The sequence below is a fragment of the Leguminivora glycinivorella genome, chromosome 16 (genome assembly GCF_023078275.1).
Source record: "Leguminivora glycinivorella isolate SPB_JAAS2020 chromosome 16, LegGlyc_1.1, whole genome shotgun sequence".
In the NCBI taxonomy this organism is placed as follows: domain Eukaryota; kingdom Metazoa; phylum Arthropoda; class Insecta; order Lepidoptera; family Tortricidae; genus Leguminivora; species Leguminivora glycinivorella.
Window position 1 is genome coordinate 20,464,325 of NC_062986.1, and position 23,485 is coordinate 20,487,809.

The 23,485-nt window shown below is 37.0% G+C and overlaps 1 protein-coding gene across 4 annotated transcripts in view; it reads right to left on the reverse strand.

Moving 5' to 3' along the window:
- Positions 1-357: 357 nt before the first annotated feature.
- Positions 358-23,485, reverse strand: part of LOC125234553 (phospholipid phosphatase 1-like) — a 53,123-nt gene continuing 29,995 nt past the window's right edge. For all 4 annotated transcript variants that reach the window (XM_048140833.1, XM_048140835.1, XM_048140834.1 and 1 more), the window contains exons 2-7: positions 16,438-16,534; positions 5,998-6,152; positions 4,698-4,909; positions 3,835-3,958; positions 2,518-2,700; positions 358-626 (exon numbers count right to left, since the gene is read on the reverse strand). In XM_048140833.1, the coding sequence (XP_047996790.1) occupies positions 516-626; positions 2,518-2,700; positions 3,835-3,958; positions 4,698-4,909; positions 5,998-6,152; positions 16,438-16,534 (882 nt within the window). In that variant the 3' untranslated portion in view covers positions 358-515. The remainder of the gene's footprint in view (positions 627-2,517; positions 2,701-3,834; positions 3,959-4,697; positions 4,910-5,997; positions 6,153-16,437; positions 16,535-23,485) is intronic.

The following is a 23,485-nucleotide window of genomic DNA, read 5'->3' on the forward strand; positions in this document are numbered from 1 at the left end:
AATTCCCTCCCCGCTCTGCCCATTCACGCCCTGCCGGTGGAAAACCACCTAAACAGGGGGCGCAGGGTATGCGTCCCCAGGCGCAGCTATCCCCTCCACAATCCACTCAGCGCTTAACTTACGAGCCGCTACTTCTATCTATTTCTTGTATTTATTCACTCCGCCATTCTATCGCAGCGCTACAAGTACATGTCGGCGGCCGCGAGTTCGCGGCCCATTCACTGGTGACGACCTTCGCGCGGTGCTATAAAATTCAATGTCGGCTGCTCGCGTACGGTCCGTTTGTTAATGTAAGAATTAAGAATGGCGGCATTTTGTGAATATCAAAGGAGTGAGCCTTCTGTACTTGTGCTATTATATATTCTGTGGCGACACATTGGCTCAGGAGCGCATTTGCTCGAAGTCTAGTGTGTGAAGGCCAAAATCTTCTTCTGGTCGCTGAGCCAGCGCAGAAAGTAAGTCATTATTTTTTTTTGAAAAGACCATTGTCAGACAGAAAACACCTGTAACATGTATTACGACACAGGTCTTCTTGCAGTCACATAAAGCAGGTCTGTGCTGGAATGCTGGGTCTTTGGAACACTCGCTACTCTCACTTGTGCAAAATTGTCGCCGATGGGGAATATCTGTGGACAAAGACACCAAGTTTTAATCTTTTCAACACCTAAAATCGTCATTATTTGTCTTGAACTCAGCACCAAGGAGGTTTTTCAATTATACCTGGTAGACTACTTGTAACAGAATATAGTGTAAATATTTTACCTCTGCCACACACTCGACGAGCGACGTGGGAAGTAGGCAGAGGCGTGGACGCGCTACTCATCATGCCGCTCGTCATGCTCCTCGTCATGCTCACCGCTCCCTATTTTGTCGGTTTCTTGGCGCGAGTCAAAGGACCGGCAACAGCCTAGTGCGATAATCGCGCGAGTAGGGCAGTGTGTGGCCGAAGAAGGCAACATCGCGGCAGCGCGAGGAGCATATTAGTATGACAATAGTACGATAGTACTCTTTATTATATTGTGGAATGCTGCCAGCGTATCATGCTACCAATTTTATCAGTTATCCACGTGGATAAAGCATCCGTTACGCTTTAGCAAGTATGTCAGTGTGAGAGTGACAGATGTCTTATCCACGTGGATAAGTGATAAAATTGGCAGCATGATACGCCGGCGTATTTAGCCTACAAGACTAATTTATGTTCATAATAACGATAATTCAGTAAACATCAAATAGTTTACAGCTACTTTTGCCGTTAAATAAGTTATTGGTCGTAAAAACAAAAGCCAAAAAAGCCCTGTTATAGACTCAAGAATTAATTTATGACCTCATGGGTTTTCGAGGTGTTTCCAGTACACTTGGAGTTGCCACTATCATTTGATCTCTAACAATAAATAATTAAAAATAGAACTAAGGTACAGCGGGGCAAATCTCGACTGGGGGCAATTGTAACTGATATTTTTTTCCATTATTACACTATAATGTACATTCTACATGTATCCACTGAACACGCCTACCATATATTTTAACCGGTGGACACTATTTAATAATGCAAACATTGTAAAACATGGAAAGAATGGACCAGTTACATTTGCTCCCCTAGTCGAGATTTGACCCGCTGTACCTTACCTCATTTGATGCAGGTACAATTTCAATGTATCATGTATGAATCAGCAATTCACATAGATATGTTTATTAGAAAATTGCCTGTGATACGGATAAAAGGGTCCAATCACGACCCTATAGGGCCCTAACCGCAGGCTTGCGCAACCGAGCCAGTGGGTCAAGGGACGAAGGGCTAGGATCAAAATAACGTGCGCAGTTGACACATAGGTAGGCATATACCTACTATTTATGCTGTACCATATGTTATAGAAATCATTAAAGGATTAGGTGTAGCTTTTACCCAGTTTTAAATCTTCAGGAGATTTAAAAACATTTTAAGCGGGTTACTCACGTATTAAGTCGATAGATTTAGATTTAGATTTCTTTATTTCATGATAAAAATTTACACTATAAATTTGTTACATGCCAAAGATATGTTTATCTTCTCATCATGATCGTCGAAAATTACATTATAAATTGAAAATAATAAAATGAATATTTTCTCCCAATAAGGATCGTCATTTACAAATAGAAATACACAAAACACAATAAAATTAAGAAATGAAATAAAATCCGAAGTCAGTGTAATCGAATGCATGCTATCACAAATTCAATTCCATGTACTCATTTACAGAGTACAGAGGGTTATCTAACAAAAGGTTTCTCAATTTGCGCTTAAATGCTTCGTCACATGGCTCATTCCTAAGATCGGCAGGTAAGTGTTCGTAGTAAGTAGGGCCGATGACATAGCGATGATATAGCGTTCGACCAGGCATGTACCCATTTCCTAGAAAAAAATATCTGGACCTGAACCCTCTATCGAATATCATCGAAGACCTTTTTGAAGAATTGATGTATTCAGCGAAGGACCAATGGTAAAGGTTCTTTGAAAAAAGTAAAAAAAATAATACTTACTGCAAACAGAACTGTTACCACTCCAACAACCATCCCCGCAGCGACATCCCACCAATGATGCCTGTGGTCCGTAATTCTGGACAGGGAGCATACAGCAGCGTAACCGATGCAGCAGATCTGGACCAGAGGGACGAGGAAGATGCTCCGAGAAGACCAGGAGAACGCGCGCCGTTGGAGGTACCACTGAAAGTGAGATAAATCAATTTAAGACACTTGAAAGACCGCCAAGATGAGAATAATTCACTCTCTGACCCGTTGTGATATCTACGGTAGCCATAGTCATTCTTCCTTGCGTTATCCCGGCATTTGCCACGGCTGATTGGAAGCCTGGGGTCCGCTTTGACAACTAATCCCAAGATTTGGCGTAGGCACTAGTTTTTACGGAAGCGACTGCCATCTGACCTTCCAACCCGAGGGGTAAACTAGACCTTATTGGAATTAGACCGGTTTCCTCACGATGTTTTCTGCGACTGGCAATTATCAAATGATATTTTGGACATAAATTCCGAAAAAGTCATTGGTGCGAGCCGGGGTTCGAACCCGCGACCTCCGGAACGAAAGTCGCACGTACTGACAGCTACGGTAGTATCTCTTCCATATTAGTACAACAGAGGCATTGGCACTTTGTGAGTTTTATGATTAAGCCGATTGATGAAATTAATATTGTATTTTTTTGGACATTGGATTTTTCCTAGAAATATTCTAGACATGTATTTTTATATATACATATACCTAATTATATATTTTTTGTTTAACGATTATTTTTATATGAAATTGTATATTATAGACTCAATATTATTATTATGAACAATAATTTACAACAATAAATTGCTCTGATAATTAGGTTAGATTAAGATCATAATATATATGTAATGAACTATTCATAAGAGCTTGTAACTAGGCCTACATGAATAAAGATATTTTGAATTGAATTGAATTGAATTGAATAAGCCAAAACCTCGGCAGGATTAGCCTTGAGCATTTAACAAACACTTGGAGATATTTTGGGAAATCTAGAATATGTCCCTTTGGAGTTGGTTCTCTATATCTGAGGATCATAGTTATTATCAGGATTTCATCAGTAGCAGTTTAACCATCTCCAATTTCTGTGTATTTTTGAAGACCGTCTAGACAGTACAGGAAGACGAGTCTTTATGATTCTGCCTTCGGTATTTCCAATCACAATCAGTTTTAAAACTTTTGTAGATTCTACATATACACTCATGGAAGCGGTCCGTCTAGAAATAATGAAGGTGCCTTAGTATTACAAGTATTACAATAACAACAACATACATACATTGTGTAATAAGTACTTACTGCGATAAAAAGTCCACAGTAGACCGACATAGAAGTGTGACCAGATGGGAAGCTGTGGTATGAGTCGTACTGCTTCCACCAGGAGTAGGATGACGTGCACTCGAAGGTATCAATATACTCGCCCCTAGAACATAGAGAAAAAATATATTCTTGATTTTTGAACCAGTAGAACTAGAACGTAGGTACAGAGGGCTTAGATTTAGTTTTGAGGAGAAACTCATTCTAACAGTACTACTGTTCTCATCATTGGGTCATTTCGGTCGGTCCTCAATCCTCCATTAAAGTCCTCATTATTTTATTAATTTTGAAGATACCCTCTAGTACAGAGAACTAAGAATGAGGAGAGGAGGAAAAGAGAAAGAAATAAAAGGAGGAGAAGACTAGAGAATCGATTACAGTTTCAGTAGGGATTAATATACTTACCATATCAAGAATTGGAGCAGCATGCAGCATGAAAAAGATACATCTACGACGCGTCAAAGAGTCATTCCGATTGAAAATTTGGCACTCGATAATTCAATTAAATTTTATAAAGGAGGCGTTGTCTATTTTGCAGGTAAAATACTGTAACATCCATCATGTGTTTACCCTGCAGCAGTGATACTTAGTAACCTTGAAAAAAAGTGCAAACAACTGACGTGGTACAATTAACACCAGTATCCTGCTTACACATATCAAAGAATATCGGCCTCGGCATCCCACTGAGACCCTTCAGGATCTCCACAACGAGTATATAGTTCCTGTACAGCAGACCGCGACTCCTGAGAGACTCTAGCGGCAGAGACCGAAGGTTCAGAGTCTAGGACGATGAGTTCCATAATGAAAACTGGAAGGAATAATCAAATATATGTAAAATTACTTACGTGGTACAATTAACCCCAGTGTCCGGCTTGCACATATCAAAGAATATCGGCCTCGGCATCCCGCTGAGGCCCTTCAGGATCTCCACAACGAGTAGGTTGAAGATGAAACCGTAGATATAGTTCCGGTACAGCAGACCGGTCCTCTTGAGAGCTTCTAGTGGCCGAGACCGGAGGTAGTTGGAGTCCAGGAGGATGATTTCGGTTATGAAGAACTGGAAGGAATAAATGAATTAATTGTTATCAAGCAGAAACTGTTTGTCAAAAAAATGTCCAAAATATAAAAATATTTATACTTAATTATTGACTGATTAAATGGACGTAGTTACGCAATAACGTTCCAATCCACATTAAATTGTCATTAAGTTTTAGACCTTGTATGAAAAGCAAAAGTCATTCATTTCAATGACAATTTCAGATGGGTTGGAACGTTTCTGCGTAACTACGTCCAAATAATGATCGAAATGTAAATGATAATATATTATTATAAATTTAAGTGTTTACGGGATTAAATCCCGTTTAGTTCTAAAATTATTAGTGCAAATCGTGTTATTTAGTTTAAAGCAATATATGATCAAAGGTAATAATTTCATTTTAGAAGACAAAATGTCTTTCGTATATCGGGGCGGGGTTTACGGAGCAGCATGAATCTCCGTTTCAAGTTAAAAAATAATTTAAAAACGTGTCCAAAGTAGTAATTATGAACATGTGTAGATAAGCATGTGTTCAGCGACGACGACGCTTTAGTCTTCATACCAACGAGCGATTTTTGGTCGGCGAAAGCCGATTCCGCGTCGATAGGTTTGGGGACACCCAGGGATACCCTAACGAAATGTCAGGTCAGATGAAAAACTTAAGTGTAAACTTTTAGTCACAGAACGTAGGGTATTAAGGAGGATTCTAGGACCCGTTAAAAGAGACGACGGCAGTTTGTTGGAGGATCCGCAAAAATGCCGAAATTGAAAAACTGGTAGCCGAGTCAATAGGTGATACCAAAGCACACCGTCTCTGTTGACTAGGTCACCTTGAGAGAATGGAAGAAGATCGGGCAGTCAAAAGGGCCTACTTGCGGAGACCGATTGGACGCCGTCCTGCTGGACACCCAAAATATCGTTGGGCGGATAGAGTGGAGGTAGACCTCCGTGAGCTCGGCGTCGGCGAAAGCTGGCGCGATACCGCTCAAGACCGAGTCAAATGGCGTGCTCTTGTGTTGGTGGCCAAAACTCATTTTGGGTTATCGCGCCAGCCAAGTAGTAGTAAGTAGTACAATACATATGTATAGTTATAAGCTTGTGTAACTTACAGCTATTAAAGGCATGAAGAAGACAGTAGTGACCAGCACCACTTCGTTGACAGTGTCTCCCTTGAACTGGAAGCTCAGCTTCGGGTCGTTGCAGAAGAACCCGCTTTTGTGGGAGGGGATGATGGCGAACTCGTACAGACCGACCACGATGACAACTAGAAGAGAAAGAAAATTGATTTCAATAAATGATTTTTATTTCACCCTGTACCTATTATTCAAAATATAATTTGATATTTGCCAGTCGCTTTTCGGTGAAGGAAAACATCGTGAGGAAACCGGACTAATTCCAATGAGGTCTAGTTTACCCTTCGGGTTGGAAGGTCAGATGGCAGTCGCTTTCGTAAAAACTAGTGCCTACGCTAAATCTTGGGATTAGTTGTCAACGCGGACCCCAGGCTCCCATGAGCCGTGGCAAATGCCGGGATAACGCAAGGAGGATGATGACCTATTATTCAATTTTTTTTTAATTAGATACTGGGTGAAATAAAAAGGACCAGATCAGTCATACTTTGCACAGTAACTTTTGCGGTCATAATGAGCAATTTTTATTATGGGACCAACGTTGAGACCACAAAAAAAAATTGGCTAATCCCACAGAACTAAATTTAGATAGAAGAAACAAGTTCATATATTTGTATAGGGGCCGAGCGTGTCAAATTTTGTACTGAAGTTGTTTCTTGCCTATAATTTTAAATATGTCTCAGGCTCTTGATTGTTCATAATTTTTGTGTTGTTGCAATTGAATATCACGTAACGAGACATTTTTTTATGTTTTGATTGACTTCAACTTACAAAAATTGACGCCCGAAAGCAGCAAGCTGCGATTAAAGACGGACAACTCAGTGGATTTCACTGAGTTCATTTGACACGCTAAGTAGATACGTTTGCTTGATCTATGGTATATATGACATCTGTGGCTAATCCATAAATTCCAACTGACGCGATGTCGCTTATTTCTACTCCTATGGAACAGCCAAAATTTTTTTTAGCTATGTAGTTCAGCATTGTTCCCATAATAAAAGATATTCACCTTCTAAAGTCACACACGCCCAAGTATGGCTGGTCCTTTTTATTTCAGTAATTTTTTTTTATTTGACACTTGGAGAGACTTTACAACTCCAAATCTAATTAGTTTTAGTATTCTGACATCGGGGACAATTTACATCCCTAAATTTTATTTTCATTATTAGCTTAACTTGCTGTGCCCTGCCCTGCAGGGTTCATGTGTGAACCTACCTTATTGTAACACCTGCTTGTACCACATGATTATTATGCAATAAATTATGAATTATGAAGCTACAGAGACTTTACACCTTTGTTATTTAGAAATGAAGCAATGTTCATTACAGTATTGTATCAAATCTCATGCAATTGCTTGCTCTCACACAAGTTTGTTTCTCTCATTTTATCAACATCACCGTTTCCTGTTTCGTCGAAAACAACTTCATCACCAAGTCAGATTTATTCACGTTAAACCGGCGCAATCATTTTTATAGATAAATCACTTGTCACTTCACAATCACTTGTAATTTTACAATTTTGAGTCGTTGCCCCTTCTCCTCGGGTCGCCTCGAGGTCGTTCTTATCGATTGAGTCGGACTTTTCTTTGATTCGTCTGTTTTGAAAATATTCTGAGTTATTAAGTGGATTAATACGATTAAGTGCTTAAGATTTTCAGAGGTTTGAACCTTGAATATTGTGCGCGCCGAAATATACGACATCGTGAATTCACTAGGCATTCAATATTTATTTAGAGGTAATTTTGTTTCGAGTAAAAGTTTTTTTTAGGGTTCCGTAGCAAAAAGGTACAAAAGGAACCCTTATGGCGCCGCTCTGTCCGTCTGTCATCAAAAGCTGTTTCTCTAAGAAACGTTACTTAAATGATACACACGACACCTTAAATATCCTTACGAAAAAGTTTTCCATGAAATGATTTTAAAAATGGTCGCTTGAGCTATTGGAGATATTTTTTAAAAATACGTGATTTTCTTTCCTTAAGAAACCCACTAACTAACCATTCTCCGGAAGGCAAAACTATTAGTCAGTAGACCCCTTTATGCGTGGTCCGACTCGCATTTGGCCAGCTATTACTGCTCTAGTGTGTCATAACACACCAATTTACCGCCCTAGTGACATTGACTTTGAACCCGCTTGTAAAATGGCAAAATGACACATCAATTGACTATTTGCTTCCCCGTTCTTAAAGAAAGGCTGAATTCATTTGGGGGAGGAAACACCTTGATTATATGGCCTTTTGCTGATTGAAATATTAGACAAGTGCCATATAAATTTTGCCGAAATAGTACAGGAAGAAGCTCGTTTTGAGTTTGGCAAGTAGGTTTGGATTGGCTTTACTACTGGTAATAAAAACAATTTTGGCTACCTTTATTTGACCAGCTCCTTCGGCAAATTGGTACTCCAGCGATAAATCATCAGGCCGTCCCAATCGCACTATTTGTAAGTACGATAGGGACGGCCCGATGTTTTATCATTTATCGCGCGACCATGATTGCCCTGCGGTGTAGCGATGTAGGTATAATGTACTGCTGACTGTGCGTCGCCCGGAGTTTTGACAAGTTGCGATGCTGATACAATCGCTTTGGATGCGAACCCAAGTCCATCGGCTTATCAAGCAATCATTATCCACTAGACCAGACTGGTCGTCAACGAGAAGGTGGAAAATTTCGCTGACTATTAAATCAAGCCAATCAAGGGTGAACAGGCATCTTCTGGGCGAGCTCACCCCATCGTAAGCCACGTCTTTGCCTTTGGCTAGTCTGTGGCCAAGAGTAGGCCCATTTATAATTTAAAAAAAACTATTAGGCATGAAGTATTGGTGGCTCAGTTGGCAGAGCGCTGAACCTAATATCGATCTGATTAAGAGTATAATAAAATATATAATACTTAAGCGTTTTGGTAAGAAAACTAATTTACAGAGTACCTAAAGCAGTCTAGATGCTTATTACTTATTTTCTCAATGATCTAGTCAACAAAACAAGTGGTAACCAAAGGACATACAATTTTTCTATCAATGTTTGACCAAGATTGAATTATATTGAAACCTATGGGTTTCGTGGATGGAATTTAAAATCAGACATTAAAAGTTTCCGACTATTACAATAAAATGTGTGCAATGATACTAATGATGCCGTACTTATTCGAATAGTGCTTGAAGTGCTTCTAAGATGTGGGTAAGATTAATTTGCGATATGATGAAGTCTGACAGATTTAAGTTGGCAAAGATTTTTATAGCCGCTCCTCCTCCGGAAGGGTAAATTAAATTCATTATTTACGCTATCTTTGACGTTTAAAATAACACTAAACAAGAGAGCCTCAACTCAGTTTGGTATGACGCTGCTGACCTGTCATTTGAAAGTAACGTTTTTAGGGTTCCGTAGTCAACTAGGAACCCTTATAGTTTCGCCATGTCTGTCTGTCTGTCCGTCCGTCCGTCCGTCCGTCCGTCCGCGGATAATCTCAGTAACCGTTAGCACTAGAAAGCTGAAATTTGGTAACAATATGTATATCAATTACGCCAACAAAGTGCAAAAATAAAAAATGGAAAAAAATGTTTTATTAGGGTACCCCCCCTACATGTAAAGTGGGGGCTGATATTTTTTTTTCATTCCAACCCCAACGTGTGATATATTTTTGGATAGGTATTTAAAAATGAATAAGGGTTTACTAAGATCATTTTTCGATAATATTAATATTTTCGGAAATAATCGCTCCTAAATAAAGGAAAAAAAAGTGCGTCCCCCCCCTCTAACTTTTGAACCATATGTTTAAAAAATATGAAAAAAATCACAAAAGTAAAACTTTATAAAGACTTTCTAGGAAAATTGTTTTGAACTTGATAGGTTCAGTAGTTTTTGAGAAAAATACGGAAAACTACGGAACCCTACACTGAGCGTGGCCCGACACGCTCTTGGCCGGTTTTTTTTTCAAACAAATCGTAACTTTTGACACTGACATCCGATCAATCGTATCTGGAGCTAATATTTGACTTATTAAAGATGGAATCACAAAGATGGAACATTCGATTTCGTGAATTTCGTTCAATGATATCTCCTACTCGCGATTTAAAGTCTACTAACAGAATCGAAAACGAGTGATCATTACCACTACATTTAAAATCGTTATTCAGAGACTTTCGAACGGCGAATTCGTGCGTTCGAAATTCAAAATCGGTCCCCAGTAATCTTTATCAAACGGATCCCTAAAATCCCTACATGACATAACTCCTATGCCGCTTCTAGAGCCGATCAGATCCACTTATGCAATCCTAGTACACACACGTCAAAACAGTCATATATTTGTATGGGACAGTATGACATACGACATTTTTCCGTACGAGTATTATAATGGTCTGTATCCTCACGTTGCGCCCCACATGCTCTAGTACACGTGTTCCGATGCATGGTAGAAAATTTATATAATTTAGAACTTTATATAGTTGGGATACGTAGTGTTAAATGAAAGGGGATAGACCAGAATATCCGTAAATGCAGTGTGAAAATTGACTTCTGTCGATAGATTCAATTGAACTTGATAGAAAAATCTCTAACGAGAACTATTTTAAATTACTGAAATGAGCATTTCTTTTTTTTTTGCCACTTTTATGAAGTGTGATATTTTCGAAAAAAATATGCTATTTCTACTCAGAATTACTAGCTCTTTTCAATCTTAGTAGTTAAAAAAATTGTCCCATACGATTTTTTCTTATTTTGTTACCATTTTCCGTACATGTTGTATGGGGTAACAAAAGAGGAAAGTAACAAAAATGTATGGAAATTCTGAGACACTTTTTGTCTCCCAGTGAGATTGAAAGTACTCGTGATTCTGAGTACAATTGACCTAAAATTCCCTAAAACAATAAAAAAAAAAATATTGGCAAAAAAAAAAGAAATGCTCAAATAATAAATTAGTAAATAATGATAAAATTGAGACCGCCTGAGTTGATTCAATCCCTTTTTAAAATTCTACCGTCAACGTATCCAGACCAAAAACTACGAAATTAAAATATTATGAGACGCGGCATAACATAAATAACAAAACAAAAAGATCCCGACGAATTGAGAACCTCCTCCTTTTTTTGAAGTCGGTTAATAATAATTAAAGTCGGAGAATGAGACCGAAGACACCTAGCAAGAATGTTGCAGCTACCACTGTACAGTCGACTACAAAGAGATTACAATGCAATAAGGTGAAAAAGTGGATACATTTCTTTGCAGTCGACTGTACAATTTTCCTGCATGTATTATTTTGTGCAAAAGTCACAAAGTGTTACATTTACAACTATGTATTTACTTAGTTACGTCAACAAGTTTGGTTTCGCTACTCGCCACTAGATGGCGTCAACAAGCACAGAATTAAAATAGTTTGCACGTGGTTTGCACTAAAGTTACAGTTCATCAGGGTAAGTATATTGAAATATAAGAAATATCGCGATGTTTTTTCAAACCAAGGTTCTTTATTGCGTAAGGTTTAAATAATAAAATATTTACGATACTCAGTAAACTTCGCTGTGTAAAAGTACCTATTATAATTCCTGTGTTGTAATCGATTAAACTATTTATGGATAGCAATTAACGTCCTTTAGTCACGTTGTCGGTGATGGATTGAGTCCGGCAATTATCAATTTGCCGGTTGAACAATGCAGGCCCACAGATAATTTCATTAGGGCATAAACGCAGCGAGCTTTTTTTATCTATGCAAGTTGCTGACAAGTTTTTTTTTTACTTTGGTATTCTTATGTGGATACAAGTGCAAATCTGCATAAAAATCATAATTATAGTTTTTTTATAGGTATGATGTAAATGCGATTATTTTGAGCCGTAAACGCAATGGTAAGCAATGGCCAAAAGATATTGTTATTCATGAGCCGGCAACAGAGTTTTAAAATTCAATCTGTAAACATCATAATCTTACAAAAATCAGATCGAATGCACGGAGTTCCGTACAATTTCGCGACTGTCCACACGCACTCTTGTTTTTAAAGATTATGAATTTTCAGATTGATCTGACAGATTGCATACAAGTCTTTTTTAAGATTATGAATTTTAAGACTGTGTGTGGCGTGCCTTATCCAGGATTCCATCTTTTTTCACCCATCTTTGAGATATATTTAGGTAAATTAATTAAGCATCCCGGCTAAATCTTTTACAGACCATACTATTTCAAACCAAGCTTAAGACTGTTCCAAGAATGCTGTGAAATAACCTAGATATTTAATTATACCTCTGGAATTCAAAATATTGTTTTGCAGCAAATTGAGATCGGAATGTCTGAAATGAAACTAAAATATAACTTTTCGCAGTTCCTTTGCGCCTTTCGCCAAGCATTGTAAAAAGAGACGATAATTTAACGAATAAAATACTTTGAACTCTTGGGGGTAAAAAACTGTGAAGGGAATGCTTTGGCTGGATGGTAGAGATTCTTTAAAGGAGCAAAACAACTCTGGAAATGAGAAATATTTGGCTTAGAATAAAAAGGAAGCCCTTGAACATTACGGTCTAGGTATTTTATAAATGAATTATTTTGGTGGAACGCTTCGCGATTAAGTGATGAAGTTTTTTATAACAGCTCTTGCCTGGATGCGAGTATTTTGAGCCAACATGTAAAGTTTTTTTTAAAACAATTGAGCTCAATCACGGACCGGTGTTTGGGATTGGCAATGCGCTTAAACACCTTTGAAGTTGCAAGCGAGTCTGCTTTTTTGTAACGACGAAATTTCACACAAGTGTTGTTGTTAACGAGTGGTTGTTAAAAGTGCCCATCGTGGCTTTTCATAAATTAAAGGCCAAAATATATAAAGCATGTCACCATTACCATTATAAATATAAGATTTATTTTTCAAACCAGTACGTTTGGAAAGTTCATTGCCTCGATTTACATTTAAAAAAGAGAGACTGCGATTGCGTGCATTCTGCCACATGCAGCGCCCCACGTGTGCCATAAACATTTTTTTCTTTTGTTTTAATGCGCTTCATGTTTTTTTTTTTAATTACTACAGTATGACTTCAGCGGCACGGCAAATGATAAAAATATTTAGGTCGATGCTAATGCTAAGTTATGTTTTATGTAGGTAGTTTATTATTTATTTATTTTTAGTATTATGTCCGTGTGAAAATGATTATTGTCGTGACTTTAAACTGTACAAACATAAAACGAAAAATGGTAAAAATAAGTCAAATTAATCTTAAAGAGACAACATATTTGGTATATTCAAAGAAGATAAGTTCTTACTTACTTAATATATACCAGTCTATTTTTGTATAATCACCATTAATCAAAATTTCATATTATTTACAAAATAGCATCAAGGCACTGGTCCCACTGCGAGCTAGTCAACTATGAGCTATCGGCTATAAAAACGAACAAAAGATAATTCACTCCCGCGTTAATAAAAGAGACACGGCGATTTTTATAGTTACTCGCCCAGCGGTGAGCTATCAATATCGCCGTGTCTCTTTTATTTACACGGGTGCTTATCTTTTGTTCGTTTTAATAGCCAATAGCTCATAGCTTACTAGCTCGCGGTGGGACCAGTGCCTAAAACACAACAATTTATAGCATTCCAAAGAGCTCACAATACAATACAATACAAATACTCTTTATTGCACACCTTGATAAAATACTACAATACAAACAACGAAGCAACACGAACATACGTAAACAACAGGCGGTCTTATAGCTAAAGAGCGATTTCTTCCAGACAACCTTAAGGTAGCTCACCATAGCTTTTCATAATAAAATCAACATAAAATTTTATTATCAACATGACTTTTAAAAAATAACCTTTGTTGTCAAACGAATAAAGTATAAAATTCCAATTGCATGTCAAGATTACATCTTTTCAGTCATATATTATGATACCAAGAACCAATTAAGTCGGTTCGATGAAACGATAATATTTTGGGAAGATATTAATTTTAAATTGATATTATAATGAGTGAAATATGTGTTTGGGTATATCGTCTCATAGGAATTTTAAAAATGAAACACTTCTGAGAAATAAAATTAAAGTTATTCAAGTTTTTTTCTTTAATGCTGCGTAAACTATGTAAACGAAATAAAATAATAGGTATAGTTACCTACTCTGTAGCACATTCACCAGCAGTAGCAATTACAGTGGAAACTGGTTAAGTGGAACCTGGGTAAGTGGAAAACCTCTTTAAGTGGACCCAAGTTCTCGGTCCCAGTCCCTTAGCAACGAATTACCTCTATAAGTGAAATTTTGGGACCTCTATAAGCGGAATCCATTTTTTCGTAAATTTCTTATTTTTACCTCTGCAACTGGAAGCAGTCGTCTCCGAAACCTCTATGAGTGGAAAAGCTTGGCGTTATAAAATTTGTATTTTTAATAAACTGCCACAATTAAGGAGGGTAGTTGGTTTCGTTAACATTATGGTTTATGTTTTAACTATATTTCAGAGTTCAGTTTGGTTTTAGCTGCGGTGCGGTGCCGTGCTGTTAGATAAGCAATTCATAAGCACCAATCAAGTGTATTCGGGATAAATTAAAAATTATAGGATTTTTTTCATTTAAGTACAATCGGTATATTGATTTATTTAACCATACTGGTTGCTCTTGCATAAATAAATATTAGGAGTGATTTTGTTTATATATAAGTTACTTCATAACAAAGCAAAGATATTGTTTTTGTATAAGTATTGTGGATTATTTACGGTATTGCTTTTTGAAGTCAGGATTACATACCTATTTTTTGTTAATGTACATCTACATGCATATTAAATAAAAGATACATATTTATTTGTTCATTATACGTGACCTCTATAAGCGACATTACTAGCATCGACAACCTCTATTAGCGAGAGCCTCTGTAAGTGAGAAAACGTTTTAATTGAACCTGGTTAAGTGGAAAACTGGATAAATGGAAAACCTGGATAAGCGAAACTAAACTGCCGGTCCCTTGCGATTCCACTTGTACAGTTTTCACTGTAATAGTCGGCAAAAAAGGTTTTTTTCGCAAAAAAATCAGTTTTGGTTCAAGCTAATAGACTCCAAGAAGTCTAATAGTATCCAAGACGATTCTAAAATCTTACTCGATGGGAGCACGACACTGACGATGGCCTTTCTGCTCCATCATCAGATCAGCTCCGTGAAACCATAATGGGTTACCCTCATTTGGCAGAATAATTTTAGTCCGAAACACACTTCGCATAACATGTTTCGCAGAGACACTTTCGGTCGAATGGTAATCTTGTAGAAAACTTAGTTGGCATTATTACTACCACGCATAAGATACATTTGGCAGAATATTGTTTTACAGAACATTACTTTGGTCGACTTTGGTTTAACATAATTGTATGTACCATAATAATCTTATAGCATAATACTACATTACCAGAATTATTACTCGCTATCAGAAAAGAAAAACTGCCCCAGAGTCACAGGACAGACAGGAGGAGTGTTAGGTATCTTGCATCCCCAGCACATCCAACTCGCTATCAAAAAGCAAATTACAACTTTATGCCGCCTAAATATTATGCACAAATATTATCTGAAAACGTACTCACTACTCATCAACATTAGGTATGACAACAGACTATTCGGTATTACAAAATTCTGCGAAATGATTTGTGCCAAAAGCATATTCTGCGTAAGGTGTTTCTGCCAAACGTGACTTCTGCCAAGAAGAATTATACGAATCAAATATATGTGTAAAAAGTTTCTGCCAGATAATAGTGAATCTACCATAATATTGCATTGTCACGTGATCTACATATGTGGGAAAAATTTCAGCTCAAACGTTTAAAGACATGTGCTTCAAAATTTAGTCGCAAGATTTCACCCTAAGGCCGTTTTCACATTATCCGATCCGATATCGGATGTGGATTCAATAGAAGAAATCCAAGATGGCGCTTGTAATGTATGGGATATCGGTCCTACATCCGATATCGGATCGGATAATATGAAGACGCACGAACACTGAAATAAAAGCTTGTAATAATAATAAAAAGAGCGACGGTTGTCCCCTATAAATTGAATTTCGCACCATCTTATACTTATCACCTACTCAAAGGTTAGAAGAAATCTCTTAAAGAGATAAGTTCGCCTTTACACTGTTTATACTGTGTCACATTTATGTTTTGTGTTTTTTACAATAAAGAGTTTATACATACATACATACATACTTATACCACAGTATAATCACTCGTAGGTATGCTTATTAATTAGGTGCGCCAATAATTATAAGGTATCGTAACCCTGGGCCCCTGGATCTTTTGCTTAAAATGTAATAAAAGGGGAGCAAGTGGTTTTCTGAAGCCAGAGCAATATGTTTTTAACTGTATCAGAATACATATTTTGCTTTTCTTGATTTTGTTATTTTTATTTTTAAAAGTTCGTCAAAAATTTCTAAAAAACGGCCTTAGTGCCAAATAATTTCTACTTGAATTCGGTACAAACACTTACCGGCTGCAATGATGGGAATGTCGAGGAACACATTCCACCAAAGGCTGTGTTTTCTCTCTGTTGAGTTAGAGGTACATTGGGACTCCAAGTCTCGTCTCTGAAAAAAAGGAAAACAAACACGTTAGTTTCTGATTTTAATTAGCACGTAGGAGTTCAGTTAAGTACTGACAAGTAATACATTCTAAGATTATTGTAATATTTATAATTATGATCAATAAAATTAATTAATTTATTTTATTTATTTAAAGTTTATTGCACAAATTATCAATAAAACGTACAAATGGCGGACTTAACGCCTTAAGGCATTCTCTACTAGTCAACCATTGGGCAACCATTGGACAAATGCGTAGTTAGTCATAAAATAAATTACATTTTGTTTTATAAAGTTTTCATATTTTTAGAAGCATACCAAAAGTGCCAAAACTAATAAATAAAAGTATTTCATTTGTGAGCGTTGTTTTCTGAAAGCAAAGTTCGGATGACAATATTCTTGATTTATGGTCTCACATTCGACAAGGAAACAACCCTTAAAAGCAAAAGAAAACTCATCAGAAAAAGTAATAAATCACAAAAGATAACCTTCGAATGTTTTCCCTACAGCGATCGATCCAAGGTCAGCCCGACCTTGGATTTACATTTGACCTTCGCCGGCAGTGACCTTTAGGCACGCAGCCGAAAACTCCGAAGGACTGATATCCCTTACTATTGGCACTTGGATTGACTTCAATTTTCAATAAATTGTCAACGTAAACAAATAAATATTTGTGTAAGTTTTTTTTTTATCGTTAAGCGTAGCGTAGCTCGGATGATGCAAAACTGGGCTAGTGACTCACTCACTCAATGTGTAATTTAAAGGTTTAGGTACCTACTTAATTCACAATTTAAAATATATTACTTTCATCATTGCAGCTGAAAATCTAATTTTTTTTTTGCATTTGGGGCAGCACTGTTTTAATATTTCAAACAGCATTTTGGCATAATGCATTATGCATTAACATTATGGTGTAATTTAATTAACTTTGTATGGATTTTGTGGTCCGATTTTTTTTTATGAAACAAAACATTCGATATTTTTTATTCGTTCTCATTGCCTATGTAACACTGTGGATATCGACTTAGTAAGTATCTAACTTAAATTTTAGTAAAACACTTTGTAAAAGTTAGACTGTAAGTTTTAATACATATATAAGGAATGATAATAAAACAATGTACTTTTTCACATCTGACATCTAACTAAAATCCCCGTGAGACCTGAGTAATAGTTATAAATGTTTAATGTACCTATAAATTAAATCTAGGTATTGCATTAAAACAAATGATAAATTAATATTAAGTAATGTCCCGGTAACAAAGTCAGGGGATTATTGCAATTACATACATATTTTAGTCATTAAAGTGCACCTCCATTGTTTATTTCGGAATAAACATGAACGTCATTTAATGTTTTTATTCTCCGGTTCAATGCTATTGAGCTACTGGAAGCATGTGAGTGGATAGGAAAACTTGGTAATTTTTTCCTGTTTATTTGCAAAAACCATGGCAGGCTCAGTAAGAATGATTATTTTGACGGCCGGTCTGGCTCAGTCGGTAGTGACCCTGCCTGCTAAGCCGCGGTCCTGGGTTCGAATCCCGGTAAGGGAATTTATTTGTGTGATGAGCACAGATATTTGTTCCTGAGTCATGGATGTTTTCTATATATGTAAGTATGTATTTATCTATTTAAGTATATCGTCGCTTAGCACCCAGAGTACAAGCTTTGCTTAGTTTGGGGCTGATCCGTGTAAGGTGTCCCCAATATTTATTTATTTATTTATTTTGTAGTGTAGTAATTCAAGCCTATTTTGTAGTGAGATGATTCCAGATTTACGTTAAAAAATAGCTAAGTCCGTTACAAGAATGTAACATATAATACGAGACTGACATAGCCCATACAAAAAAGCTTACCCCTAAAATATATGGGCTTTTTAGGCTTAAAACTAGGTGGCGCTGTTTTGCAGCTTGGAAGTGGTCAAAATCATACTGTCCCCGATTATTTTTGCTTGTTTTTATTTTTTACAAGAACAAATGACATATTTTTTTTTAGTATCATAATAATCACGTCAATACACATTTAAAAAAAAATGTTTGCATCATCAGTGTAGTTTATAATAGTATTTAACAGGTGACGCTAAAAATGGAGGTACGAAGATTGTACATCCTATTATAAATAATCCTTGGTCCGTTATTAGTGAATCCTCCACTTTTTTACACTGACATATCCGTATTTATGTCGTATCCCGGGTTAATTTCCATCTGCATCTAAGTTTGAATAGGGCATTTATTTTAGGCATGTTTGATAAAATGTCTCTCCATTTAAAGTGAGAAACGTTGGTAAAAACTGAAAGTTAAGTGCTTAAAATGTTGACCTCGGCCGCAGCCTAACGAGCTCCAAGTTCCGCCAGCCCTTTAAGTGCTTATCTATTATGTAGAACCACAGAATATATAATAGTACAAGTACAGAAGGCCCACTGCTTTGATGTTCACGAAATGCCGCCTTTTATATGCCTACAAAATTCTAACAAAGAAACGAGCCGCACGTGCGCAGCGTCGGACGATAGGGTTGTCTATGGATTAAAACGAATTAATACTCAGATAAAATGTTATACAATTATATTCCAGTCTTGGGTACTTTCTAGGTATGTATACAGTATTTATATTTTTTATTTAAGTCCCAACATCACAAGCCTTATTGAACTTTTCCGTGGGACTTAATCAATAGTAGATCTGTGTAAGATTCTCCTATTTTATTCATGATGTCTATTTAACTAAGCATTAGCCATTCACATGCGGACATCGCATATAAAACTTTAAAAAAACTCGCAACGTAAAGTAACAATAGAAAGTGCAAACGTGCGTTCCGTGAGAACGCGCGCCACCCCTGAATAGGCCGCGAACTCGCGGCCGCCAGCATTTACTTGTAGCGCGGCGATAGAATCGCCGAGTGAGCCGCCCCTGGTAGAACATAATGGGTACTGTAACTACTGTACCAACAACACTTGACTAGTCTTCGACTCTCTACGGGAGCGACTATAATTTTAACCCCCGACGCAAAAACGAAGGGGTGTTATAAGTTTGACATGTCTGTCTGTCTGTCTGTGTGTGTGTCTGTCTGTGGCATCGTAGCTCAAGAACGGATGAACCGATTTGGATTTAGTTTTTATCTGAAAGCTGAGTAAGTCGGGAGTGTTCTTAGCCATGTCTCATGAAAATCGGTCTACTACACTGAGAGAAATTTGCATTGTGAATTTAACAAGTTCGACTTGTTGCGGTTTATCCGTTTGAATCAGCCAAACGTAACGTAAAACAATAAATGTGTCAGGTTGTTTTTATAAAATCGACTTGTTGATTCAAATATATTGCCGATTCAAATGACAAGTAGCTTGTTGTTGAACCAAAGAGCACGTAGGCGCTATTTTAACCAAAAAACTTGTTGAACGAACATGAAAACTGGTTGTATTTTCTCTCAGTGTATGACGCGGCCGGGGGTTTTTTCAAAATTTTAATTTTGTGGTTAGGTTAGTTACTTTTCTATCGCCGATAGTTCATCGCTTACTTGGTTTCGGTGGAACCAGTGCCTTATCAGCACTCTCCAATTCTCCATATGTTTGATAACGAGGCTTATTTACTATTCTGAATTCCTTTGGTTTCATGTAGCCTTTTCCCGTTCTTTAATCTTTGAGATTTTCTATTATCTTTGCTTTACAGATTCTTAAGTTAAGCATTGAGAGATCATTCTAAACTGGTTCTTATGGGCTCACAAAGTTGTCACAATCACTCGAGCAACTGGACTCTTATGAATTATTCTTTGTGATTTTGTTCCTTTATAATTATTTATTTTCGTCCACGAATGTTTGTTACACTCGTTAATTCTTTAATTATTTATTGGTTTATTTAAGTATTTAAGTCGCAAAAGTTCCTAAGTTATTTCGTATTAAATAGTAGTTGAAGTTTTTAGAACTTATTTGAGTAGGAATTAGTAATGTATAATAAAGAGTTCCTAAGTTATGTTGGTATTAAATAGTAGTTGAACTTTCTAGAACTTATTTGAGTAGGAATTAGTAATGTCTTTACGTGCGTCATGTAAATGATTGTGAGGTGTATTCGGGTAGTTTCGAAAATTATTTAATCCCAATATTTATTAAAAGTCAAAGCCGTTATGATAATAATTAAAAAATATACATATGTTCCGTGATTATGCGCGATCATAATTATAATATATCTTACTCACAGAACACCCCACTAGAAGCCAAATGCAAGCGATATTGTTCGAGACGCAAATCACCAATCCTTGCGGGGTGAGGCGGGCGCGCACGGTGCTGCCATTGGTCGTTTCAAATAATGGCGCGCCTTTATGATTAGCAGTAGGGATGGGAATGGGACATGTCTATTATAGACAATGGTACCGGTACCAGTACTGTGGTGAATTTGTTTTGCAACAAATTATAATATTATAATTAAATTATAATAAGGCCTAGTTACCCTTCGGGTTGGAAGGTCAGATGGCAGTCGCTTTCATAAAACTAGTGCCTACGCCAAATCTTGGTAGTAGTTTCCAAAGCGGACCCCAGGCTCCCATGAGCCGTGGCGAATGCCGATGCCGGGATAACGCAAGGAGGATGATAATTGTGATAGCATCTCAATAAAAATCATTCTAGTAACTAATAACTAAACTGTGCATTTTTACTTACGTTTACTAAGTTAAATAACCAACTAAATATTCTAAACTAATCAATGAACTAAATACCACTACAGACTCTACAGATTCTAGATAATTATTCACTATTACAAATCTGCTTTCTTTTATATTTCATAAAATGGTAGCACATGGTACGAACGGCAGTACGAAGTTCCCGCAACAGACATAAACTAACATGGCCCCATGCCTAGTCGTTTACGTGAAAGGGATAGCATATCACATTGTTAACTCGGTAAAGAGGGACGGACGCGCCTCGGCGCCGCTCAGCACAACCATATTGACCAGTATAAATGAACTCCGCGGACAATAAACAATATTCAACAAAATAATTAATTTGACTTAACTGTGGAATGTTGTTCCATCTTTTTTACATGTAGAAGTGTTAGAAGACTTGCCACACCACTTTATGCTGTAAGAGACCATTGTTTGCAACCAAAATTGATTATTTAAGATTTTTTCCCGAGCGGACACGGACACTGTTAGCGGGTCGTATACTTGGGCGCTACTGATCGGTGTCGCACGCGTTCAAACTTTTATAAACCTGATTTGTCGTATGCTTGGTGACCGCGAGTCGCCCTGTAAGGGCCATCTTGTTGTATTGATCTGTGATCTTACTATACTTACTAGCAGGCAGTCTTCGGAGCGAACAAGGCAATTCTCCAGTCGAAGAAAATCACCCAACATCTAAAAACCAAAGTCTTTAAGAGCGCTATGACAAAAAAAGGCGATATATTGTAAAATGCACAATATTTATCGACAAAATTGTACACTTTACTCATACTAAAAGACAGTGAAAGTACTTGTTTCAGTTAGAACATCTTATTAACTGTCGGTTAAATAAAAAACATATGAAAAAAAAAGCTTTTTCAATTAGTAATGATTGTTTTTCTGATGCTCGTTTAGGAAAAACCGCGTGAAGCACAGAATTCGGAGCTCTTATTATGTACAATTTGATAAGATCACTCTCATAAATGAGGTAAATTTAAGTTCCAAATATCTTGTACTTAAGGCCCATTAAACAATATTTATCATTTAATCCTTTGAAATTGAGAAATTTAAAGTAAAACGAACTCAATTTTGTCTTGAAAATACATCGAAACAAGTGATCATTTCTCCGAAAATCTACATGTTATCGAAGTTATTTTAGTATATAAATAATCTGCACAATGTGCTTAAACTGCTGTTATCCATTTGTCGTTATAATATTTTATCATGATTTTTTGCCAATTTTTTTAAAACTAGCCTTCCTGTCGCTATTTTACCGGCGACGGACGCCTGCGATTTCAGTGCCGCGCCGGAGCTCGAGCAGGTAAGACGTATGTCGCTTTGGTCTCCGAGTTTTCATCGCAAACGTCGAGAATATTTATTGTTGTGTGGGTCGGACGCCTTGTTTCTACACGGGCTATCCTCGCATTGTGTGTGTGTAAACAGCGACCAACGAATTTGATCCTACATCCGTAAATATTTGCTTTTGTAATACTTTGTTATGTTTGAATGTTAAAGTATTACAACGTTGTGATGATGAAAATGTGAAAATTACAATACGGTCAAGATGATAAGACACATCAAGATGGTACTCGGGATCTGATGATGGAGCCAGAAGGTGGTCACCAGTACCAGTGAACCATGTAAGTAAACGACTTCGTGTTTAGGCTCGTTGGGTTCGTCTCAACAAGACCTTTGACAAGAGGTGGTACTCAGGGTCTGATGATGGAGCCAGATGGTGGTCACCAGTACCAATGAACCATATAACTAAACCCAGAGATGGGGAAATCGTAATCGATTCCGGATTACACGATTACTTGATTTTACTTTGTAATCTGACACTACTGGGTGTCAGATTACTTGTAATGTAATCAAGTGAAACCACAGAATATATAATAGTACAAGTACAGAAGGCCCACTGATTTGATGTTCACGAAATGCCGCCTTTTTAAATACCTACAAAATTCTTACAAAGAAACGAGCCGCACGTGTGCGGCGTCCGGTGATAGGGTTACCAATGGATCCAAACGAATTAATACTCACATAAAATGTTATACTATTATATTCAAGTCTTGGGTACTTTCTAGGTATATATATTGTATTTATATATTTTTGTTCAAGTTCCAACATCACAAGCCTTATTGAACTTTTCCGTGGGACTTAATCAGTAGTAGATCTAAGTAAGAATGTCTTATGGTATTTATTTTATTCAATATGTCTATTTAACTAAGTATTATTAGCCATTCCACACGCGGACATCGCTTAAAAAAACCTCGCGACGTAAAGTAACAATAGAAAGTGCGAACGTGCATTCCGTGAGAACGCGCG